The sequence below is a fragment of the Bison bison genome, unplaced genomic scaffold (genome assembly GCF_000754665.1).
Source record: "Bison bison bison isolate TAMUID 2011002044 unplaced genomic scaffold, Bison_UMD1.0 scf7180017864333, whole genome shotgun sequence".
Taxonomy (NCBI): Eukaryota; Metazoa; Chordata; class Mammalia; order Artiodactyla; family Bovidae; genus Bison; species Bison bison.
Window position 1 is genome coordinate 1,995,693 of NW_011494905.1, and position 10,130 is coordinate 2,005,822.

The 10,130-nt window shown below is 42.9% G+C and overlaps 2 protein-coding genes across 3 annotated transcripts in view; one reads left to right on the forward strand and one right to left on the reverse strand.

The window, feature by feature from the left end:
* The window catches only part of TBCCD1 (TBCC domain containing 1), a 27,357-nt gene extending 23,265 nt beyond the window's left edge, over positions 1-4,092 (reverse strand). Inside the window, exon 1 of one of the 2 annotated variants that reach the window (XM_010853892.1) lies at positions 3,663-4,092. The gene's annotated coding sequence lies outside the window, so the exon portion shown is untranslated. Of the gene's footprint in view, positions 1-446; positions 550-3,662 lie in introns of those variants that run through there. The other variant, XM_010853891.1, reaches the window with a different exon arrangement.
* A 193-nt stretch (positions 4,093-4,285) lies between these two features.
* Positions 4,286-10,130, forward strand: part of DNAJB11 (DnaJ (Hsp40) homolog, subfamily B, member 11) — an 18,402-nt gene continuing 12,557 nt past the window's right edge. The window contains exons 1-2 of the mRNA XM_010853893.1: positions 4,286-4,530; positions 8,316-8,472. Of these exons, the coding sequence (XP_010852195.1) occupies positions 4,463-4,530; positions 8,316-8,472 (225 nt within the window). The 5' untranslated portion in view covers positions 4,286-4,462. The remainder of the gene's footprint in view (positions 4,531-8,315; positions 8,473-10,130) is intronic.

Here is a 10,130-nt window from a genome sequence, read left to right on the forward strand (position 1 = left end):
GTGAGGAAGATCTTGGTCCGCTCCAGTATAGTCCACCTGTCTCTAAAGCGAGCAATCAAAAGCCCACTGGAGACGAACCCTCTATTCTAACCACGAAACTCGGGACGGCTAAATTCATAAACATAAACGGAAGCTCCTTTCCGCTTCAAAAGCTTCCCTGGGATCCTGGTTTTTTAGGAGGGGAGACCAGCGTGAGGCCCAAGGCCGTCCTCCCGAGGCTTCGCCGCCACCTCATCCGCGGTCCGGGGTAGGACGCGGTCCAGGTTAGGAGGCGGGATGTGCAGCCCGAGAGCGCCCAGATCAGACTTCGGGAACAGAGAAGCCCCAGCTAACAGGGTCTGTAGAGGACCCAAGACCTGGCGAGCGCAAAGGCTGCCTTCCCAGCCGGAGCCCGAAGCAAGATGGTCCCTCTCCTCCCTCCCTGGCGCGGGCCCGCGAGCGGTTACCTGCAAAGGCAACGGGCCGTTCCACCGGACCTCTCTGGGTGCGGCCGTGCCTTGCGCGCCAGACCGGCCCAGCTCTCGTCGCCCACCTTCTGCGCAAGCGCGAGGCCTCGCACCACCGAGACCCGGCGCACGACATTGCTAGAGCGGACCAGTACTTCTTTCTCGATCTGCGAAACACTTGGCTAGCGCCAAGAGTCCTTGATGCTGGAACCTGGAACCAGACCTGGCTGCTTTCTGGAGTCGCGCTTTTCTACTCAGGGTAGTAGGAAGTTTTCTATTGCTCCACAGAGCTGTGGTCAGCAACTAGCTGCTGGTAAGGTCAGCACGCTTTCATCAGTAATAATAATGAAAGTGACAGTTTACTTTTATAGAATACTATGAACTCGGCACTGATTAAAGCACCTTAACTTATCTCAGTCTTCCTAAGAGCACTCTAAGTACACTTGTTTTACAGATGAAGAAACTAGGGCTTAGAGAGGTGAAAGTAACACAGCGACCGAGCAAAGATACAAATCCAGGCTATCTGAAGCAAGAGCGACCAGGGTGAGCTCCTTAACTGTTAGCTTTTCCTCCATGTTACTGCCTTTAAGAAGTTTTTTTGGATTTCACCTAGTATAAGAACATCACTTCTTTCTCTAAACTTTCATTTTATGATTTTTGGCCATTTTCTGCTTTCTTAGTTCGTTTATGGCCTCTAGGTGTGGGAGATACAAAGGTAAATAAGACCATAAAATGCAATTTAGCTCCTCTTGCATGTGGCCTCTCTCCCTTAGTAGGCATCTTCCTGAAAGCAGTAACCTGGTCTCCCTCTTAGCTCTGCACTGTGTCTGGCACAATGTTAGCCACTTGAATTACAGTAGTGAACAAAACATAAAGCCCTTGCTTTCTTGGAGTGTATATTTTGATAGGGAGAACAAATAATACATTAGGAAAAAATATAATAATTTCATATGTAAGTGCTACGAAATTTGGGGAAAGGGGTGTATGCCAAATCTGAGCTGAGGCCCGAAGAATAAGAAGCCAGCACACGAAGATCACAGTGGAAGCGACTTTTACGCCATGGCAGACTCTGTGCTAAGCTGCTGCCTTAAACAGCTGTTAAGAGAACAGTCCAGATTCATGCTCTCATGAAACTGGCATTCCAGTATGTGTGACTGTTAGGGCAGGGATGAAAATAATAAAATAAAACAGGGCAGTGTAAGAACAGAGATTCAATAGTTGCTAATTTTGGTTGCTCGGTCAAGGAAGTCTTCTATAAAGTGGTGCATTTAAGCTGTTATCTGAGTTTAAAAAGGAGTCACCCCTGTTAGGATCTGAGGGAAGAGTGTTTCAGGCAGAAACCAAGTTGAATAAAGGCCCTAACCAGGAATGAGCTTGATGTAGTCAAAAAAGATAAAGGAAACTGTTTTGCTGGAAAACGTGGTAAGGAGTATACTAGGTGAAGGTACAGATCATATATGTTTTTTGTTTTTCCCCAGCTTTATTGAAAAATAATGTTTCTTACTGGCCACATGTGGCTATAGAGCACTTGAAACTTGGCTAGTGGCACACTGGAATGATGCTGAGAGTCAGGGCACATTCATTAATACATGCCTCCGCATGTCCTGCTTCCTAATTCTGACTTCTGCCTGCTGCCTGCCGTGATCACTTGATCACCAAAGCTGCATTGCCAATCATGGTTCAAATATTTATCTGTGAGGTTTGCTTTTTCTATTTAAGTTCCCATAAATTTTTATTTCATTATATTTATTCTGCAGATGATCATTGGCATGTTTGAACAGTATCATTCTACTTCCCCAGCTCTTTATATTCTAGACTGAGAGATTTTATTTTTGATTATCATCTTAATCTGACTTTATACACATTCCTTATTTTTTGAGATGTAACTACAAACTTTTAGGATTGTAAAGGAAGAGACTCTCGCCTTTGGGATGTTACTAGATTTTAGAACTAAGATATTTTCTAGGATTAACATTATTCTGAAAATTTGGGTGACTGCTTCAATTTCTTTCTGTCACCCATTCTCTTCCTGAGGATGAGATAGTTGGATGGTATCATCAATTGAATGGACATGAGTTTGAGCAAACTACTGGAGATAGTGAAGGACAGGAAAGCCTGGTCTGCTGCTGTCCATGGGGTTGCAAAGAGTCAGATACAGACATGACTGAGCAACTGAACAAATCTATTTCTTTATATTATCAATGTTTTAACATTGACTCAGCTAGGCCAGTATTCCTCTTTAAACTTTTTAGGCACTAGTTACCCATTTAGAGAATAATTAGACAGATGGTTTATTTAAAGTTGTATATTTGTCTTTTGCTGCCTATTAATATTTTTAATGTGTATGATACCCAAGTGATATATATAATTGATATATTTTAAATCTCTTTAGACGTTTCTTATGGGGCTTCCCTGGTGACTCAGTGGTAAAGAATCCACCTGCCAATGCAGGAGACATGGGTTTTAATCTCTGGGTCAGGAAGATCCCCTGGAGAAGGAAATAGCAACCCACTCCAGTATTCTTGCCTGGAGAATCCCATGGACAGAGGAGCCTGGCAGGCTACAGTCCATGGGGTGACAAAGAGTTGGACACGACTTAGTGGCTAAACAATGAAACATTATTATATTATCTAACAGCTAGTATAAAGGCTGGGGATCTTATTGTAAGTGCAATGGAAAGTCATTCGAGGCTTTTAAGCAGAGAAATTATATGATCTGACATGTGTGTAAAAAATCATGGCAGGGAAAAGGGTCGGGGTGAGAAAGAGATCCTAAGATATTAGGAGTGGAGGCAGGGAGACCAGTTAGGAAGCCCTTGCCTGGTGGGAGATGATGTGATTTGGCCAAGAGGTGGTGGAGATATATAATAGTGGACAGATTCAAGAAATGGTTTAAAGGTAAAGATTCGGATAGGGGACACAGGAGAGAAATCAAGGAAGATACCTGAAGCTTTGCAGTGAACAACTAGGTGGTGATTTACTGAAATGAGCAAAGGGGCGGGTGGAAGGGGTCAGAGGGTCGTTTCTTTCTTTTTTTTTTTTTTTGGTTCTCTTAAGTGTAATAATATTTATTATTCTTTGCGTGCTTACTATGTGCCAGACGCTGCGCTAGACGGCTTACAGATTAAAATTTCACAATACTATCAGTAAATGCTGTGCCTCAGTTTTGTAGAAAAGAAGCTTAGACTCAGACTAGGGACACGGCGCATGTTCTCACCGCTAGAAGTGGTGGAAGCTGAATTCGAACCTGAGTCTGTCTGCTTCCACGGACATCAGGCCTCTTCTTTGCGAAACCAAGACAGTTTTCTCGTGAGTTTTGTTAGGAGAAGGCAAAACATGACCTAAGCGTCGCGTCCGTTGTACCGTTGACTTTCAGTCATTGTCCCCGCCCATCTCGCTCGCGTACCTCCTCCCGGGCGTCCAGCGCCTAGCTCTATATGAATGAAATTCCTGGACTTGAAACCGAGATAAAACCTCGCTCCTGCAATTGGCCAGTGCTGGAGGAAGAGCCTTGTGATTGGTAGAGAGTCCAAGGAGGCGGGCGGAGGGAAACTTCTGGTACCGTGGACGCCGGCTCTAGGAACACATCCTACATCACCAATCTTTACGTAATTTTCTCCGACTGGCAGGTGCCTGGGCCGGACGGATTCCTGCGGCGGCGCGATTGTCTGACGTTTCCCCTTCTAATTGGCCGGGAGCTGCGGCTGAAGTTCCGAAGCCTAACTGGCCGCCCTTGCCGCTTCGGAGGTGAAGTGTACTGCACTGATTGGCTGTGAGGCGCCGGCCGCGTGTGATGTCCGGAGCAGCGATTGGCTCTGGCCCGCTAGGGGCTTCTCTCGCCGGGACTCGGGACTCCCGGGAAGTGACTGGTAGAGGAGGGGGCAAGCTAGCTGTCGCTCCTAACTAAGTCGGAGACCTGGGCGTAAGGCGGTCTCTCAGGGCTGGGTGGGCTGGCGAACCGACGCGGCCGCGGGGGCTGTGAGGAGTGCGGGGGGCCGGGGCCGGCACAGAGGGACTATGGCCCCGCAGAACCTGGGCACCTTCTGCCTGTTGCTGCTGTACCTCATCGGGACCGTGATCGCCGGGTGAGGAATTGGAATCTGCGGGCACGGGCCATTAAGTCAGTCTTGGCTGGGAAGGAGGCTGGGGAGAGAAGGGGACATTGTCCGACGAGGGGAGTGGAAAGGGGCGTTGCTGTGGTGAGGCGGTGGAGAGGAGTGGGTAGTGTGGGCCAGGCTAGTGGGATGGAGAGGAGGACAGTGGGTGACCCGGGTGATAGGGGCTTAGACCCAGAAGCCCTAGAGCTAGATTTGCCCAGAGAAGCGAGGGTTGGATGCAGTGCCAAACGCAACGTGGGATGGGGGTCTGCTGAGTTGGAGAAGGGGGACGATACAGTGTTAAGTCTACAACGAGCCGTTGGGCTGACATTAAAGTGGGTGGGTTGTGATGCCAGGCAAAGTGAAGAAGTGGGGAGAATAGGTAGGGTAGCCATGCCGGGACTGAAAGAAATTGGATTGAGGGAGCAAGGCAGACCCTTTGAAGAGCCCTTGTACCTTTCAGCTTCGTGAGATACTGAGCCTAAGCTGTTATCATGCCTCACTGTCTCTCCAGGGAGCATTCTTAGGGAGCTGAGTAGTATTACAAGCAGAAGGGAGAAATATTTTACCAATAGACAGTAGACTGGAATTCTAGCCCCACTCAACTTATGAATTATGTGACTTTGAAAGAAAACCTTAATTCCCATCTTTGACATGAGGATGATAATGTGCCACCTGTTTGAAGGAAGCAGGACCTCCTGGACTCTAGACATTCTCCAGCCTTTAAGATCCACTATCCTGTAGGCCCGGTGCCCACTGAATTTGATATGCCAGGCTCATATTTAGAATGTGGAAAATAGTAAATCCTTCAGTTCAGTTCAGTCGCTCAGTCGTGTCCGACTCTTTGCGACCCCATGAATCACAGCACGCCAGGCCTCCCTGTCCATCACCAACTCCCAGAGTTCACTCAGACTCATGTCCATCAAGTCAGTGATGCCATCCATCCATCTCATCCTCTGTCATCCCCTTCTCCTCCTGCCCCCAATCCCTCCCAGCATCAGGGTCTTTTCCAAAGAGTCAACTCTTTGCATGAGGTGGCCAAAGTACTGGAGTTTCAGCTTTAGCATCATTCCTTCCAAAGAAATCCCAGGGCTGATCTCCTTCAGAATGGACTGGTTGGATCTCTTTGCAGTTAGCTTCTGACAAGTTTGTAGGTTACTCTGAAAGGAGAAAGCACTACCTAGAAGAACTTGACACTTTAAGTGCTTGTTATTCGCTTAAAAGTTTTTTTTACCCCTGTGTGCATATATGCTTAAACTTTGTTGGGTTTTTGTTTTTTTTTCTTGTGAAACATCTTATATTTCTAAAATAAAAATCTTCTTCTCCTGGGTAAAACTTTATTGTATTTTTAACATGTTTTTGTTAGCACTTTTTGCACTTAAAGCAATGTGTACCTTAAATTGTTGGAACAAGATGTCAGTATAAATCCTGTTAATACTCTTAACTATAAAGTTAGTGAAAAAGTGAAAGTGCTAATCACTCAGTTCTGTCCAACTCTTTGGAACCCCATAGTTCCTAGAAACCCACCAGGCTTCTGTGTCCTTGGAATTCTCCAGGCAAGAATATTGAAGTGGGTTGCCATTTCCTTCTCCAGGAGATCTTCCCGACCCAGCAATCAAACCTAGGTCCCTTGCATTGCAAGCAGATTCTTTACCATCTGAGCCACCAGGGAAGCCCAACTATAAACTTAAGTCTTTCATAAAGGAGTCTCTTGGGAACTGTAATGTTGATACTGAGCTGTGCCAACCATCTCCCTGTGTTTTTCTAGGCTATTTCTTAACCATTTTTATATTAAGTATATCCTAAGTAAGCCTCATTTTTTATATAGTTAGCTCTTTTGTTGTTAACATTAGTGAACCTTTATCTAGTTTTGTCTCAAGAGATGCCAGCTTTTGTATATTTGGGGGGAGGGGGATAAAGCACCTACATAATCCTCATGGAATAATCTTCATCCCCTTATCAGTGATAATTTTAAAAACTTACACATAAAATGTTTATATGATTTCCCTAAAGTGTGACTTAGAGCTTATTAAATCATTTTTTTTTTAAGTTCTCTGGTATATTGCATGGATCTTGGTACCCCAATGCATTTTTCCCCCACTACATTTTAAAATTATCATCACTCCTACATTATCTCCACTGTGAATAACTTTCCCATCCCTTGGTTGAGAGAGTGTATTTTCAGAATAATTTCTGCTGGCTAAAGGGATAGACTTTTGAGAGCATACTTATTTAGTCATTTCATTCAATGAATATTTATTGGTGTCTTCTAGGGACTGGATATGGTCCCTGCCCTCAAAGTTTATTAGTCTGATTCTGTCTTCCCATTGGCCTTTCCTGCAAAGATTCGCTCTCCAGTTAATTTAGTTCTAGCATAGTTCCTGGCAAGGAGGTCAGTGGCTCTGCACTTTGTCTCCTAACTTATGCCATGTGCATATTTGCAGCTGCTGAGACTTATAGGCACCAGCATATGGGTTCCAGCAGCTGGCTGTGATTAAGACTTGACCTAGACAAACTGGAATAACTCCTAGTAATGGAAACAGTGAGAGACTTTATTTTTTGGGGCTCCAAAATCACTGCAGATGGTGACTGCAGCCATGAAATTAAAAGATGCTTGCTCCTTGGAAGAAAAGCTATGAGCAACCTAGACAGCACATTAAAAAGCAGAAACATTACTTTGCCAACAGAGGTCCATTTAGTCAAGGCTATGGTTTTTCCAGTAGTCATATATGGATGTGAGAGTTGGACTAAGTGCCAAAGAATTGATGCTTTTGAACTGTGGTGTTGGAGAAGATCCTTGAGAGTCCCTTAGACAGCAAGGAGATCCAACCAGTCCATCCTAAAGGAAATCAGTCCTGAATATTCATTGGCAGGACTGATGCTGAAGCTGAAATTCCAATACTTTGGCCACCTGATGTGAAGAACTGACTGATTGGAAAAGACCCTGATGCTGGGAAAGATTGAAGGCAGGAGGAGAAGTGGATGACAGAGGATGAGATAGATGGATGGCATCACTAACTCGATGGACATGAGTTTGAGCAAGCTCCGGGAGTTGGTGATGGACAGGGAGGCCTGGCGTGCTGCAGCCATGGAGTCGCAAAGAGTCGGACACGACTGAGTGACTGAACTGACTGAATGACTGCAAAATTGATATTTTCTCTTTTTCGGCGCAAAAATCCACAACTCATACATTCAAATGAATGTTATTCTCTTTTCAGACTTCTCTTGTTTGGGCTTTGACTTAACTTCTGTGTTAACCTCTGAAGTTAATTTCAGTCACTTCATCTTTAACATTCCAAGAGTGCTACTGTTGGTCAGAACGTTTATGTGATACAATCTTTTGGGTAAAGAAAATCATCCTTTGAGGTTATTTGATCTTTGGAAGCAGTCATTTGAAGTCAGTAATAGAGGATGACAAAGAGACTCAATTTGATTATAGAGTTCTTGCTTGGAAATAATGTGTGACCATAAAATAAGAAAATGATTTTCTTGACTAAAACTAGTAGGAGAAGAATGTCACAGATACTTTGAATAATCCTAGCATTGTTCAAAAAGTACATAGCCTCTCATTATGATTGCTTCAATGTATGAAACTCATTACAAATTCTGGTGTGTTTTTTTTTAGTTATTCTTTCTGTGTGTCACACATGTACCTTCATTTTCCTACCTCTTTGCTCAGACACAAACCTAAATGTAAAGGAAAAAAATTCACTTTTAAAAATGTAATGTATAACCTTTTAATGAAGTATCTTCTCCCTCTCCTGCATCCCCAGGCGAGACTTCTATAAGATCTTGGGGGTGCCTCGCAGTGCCTCTATAAAGGATATTAAAAAGGCCTACAGGAAACTAGCCCTGCAGCTTCATCCTGACCGGAATCCTGATGATCCACGAGCACAGGAGAAATTCCAGGATCTGGGTGCTGCTTATGAGGTGAGTCAGGAAGAAGGTAAAGTATAAATAAAACCTGCAGATACAGAAAAGACTGTGTAACGCAGAGTAACACTCCCATTTTTCAGGTCACTTTTTAAAAGAAATAGACAACAGATAAAAGTAGTACTCAATGCTATATTGTACATGTATTTTAGAAGGTACTACACTTCCTGCCCTTTTCATATCAGCATTTGTTTCATTAAGGAGAGTAGTGTTAACAAAGATGAATGAAAGCAGATAGAATTGGTAGATTAATTAGTAGATTGATCTTTGGTCGGTGTGTTTGGAAGTTGGAGCCAGAAGCAGAAACAAAATCTAAATGAGGATTGCAAATCCACCTGCCTATATGGACCAGGCAGATAATATGCATGGCAGGTATAAGATAAAACAGGAGAGTGGATATTCTGCCTCCATTTTAGCAATCAACAGGGAATGAAGAGGACTGTGACAAACTGAAGACTTGACTCATTTCAAGGGAGCAGCTGGTATTCAACCCCAACCAGTTTTTGCCATATATAGAAGTAAGCACTGTGTTGCCAGATCATTTAATTTTTCTAGAGGAGTGGAATTCCTGATTTTTTTGGTAAATTTTCCTGGTTATAACATGTTGGGAAGTAATTCAATTTAAAATTTTCTTTTATGTGCAGATCAAAGAAAACATAGCTATAGTTTGAATTTGCAACCTCTAATCTAGAGGTTAAAACACTTTGATGTGTATCATTTCATTTAATCTTCATTAGGACAACATGAAATATAGTAGAGCTGGGCATATTCTTATTCCCATTTTCTTTCTTTCTTTTTCATTTTTAACAACACAGAGGAATATTTACTGAATCCTTAATCACCTTTTTTGCTATTTGAAAAACCATTTCACACAGAACCATTTTACAGAACACAATGGTGAAAAAATTTTTACAAATAAGCAACTGATAATCTTTCATGTGTATTAATTTAAGAGTTAGTTGCTTTGCATGTGTTGCAATTCACCTTTCTCCTAGAAATAGGATAAGAGATCTGTGGTTATATTTTTTTTTCAGCTTTGTTGAGATATAATTGATAAATGAAATTGTAAGATATTTAAAGTGTGCCTTGTGGTGATTTGATATGTGTATACATTGTGAAAGGATTTTGCTCAATCCATCACATCATGTATTTCTTTTTATAGTGAGGACATTTAAGTTCTGCTTTCTTCACAACTTGCAGCTATACAATACAGTGTTATCAATTCTAGTCACCATTTATTCCCATTTCCTAAAAGGGCACAGAAAAAAATAATTTGACTCCAGTAGTCAGGGAGCTACAGCTTCTGAATTCAGAATAAATCCCTGTATAGTGAGAAGATTGGAAACAAGTCTGAAAAATATTTTAGTGGGAAAAAACCACAAAGACGGGATTCCAAGGCCTCCTGGGTTAAAGAAGTGAATGAAGTAAAAGTGATTTATATGCTCATGAAACTTAAAACTAATGGGGTTTCCCTTTCTTCTCTCAACACCTATAGGACCAAAATTCTTAACCTTAGGCTCACAAATAAACTTGAGAGGGTTGGTGGACCCTCTTAAATTACTGTATGTAACATTTTGTTTCTTGTTAATATGGATTCCATGTTTTGCACTTTATTTACCATGAATACTCCCATTGCTTGTAGAAACCCAATAATA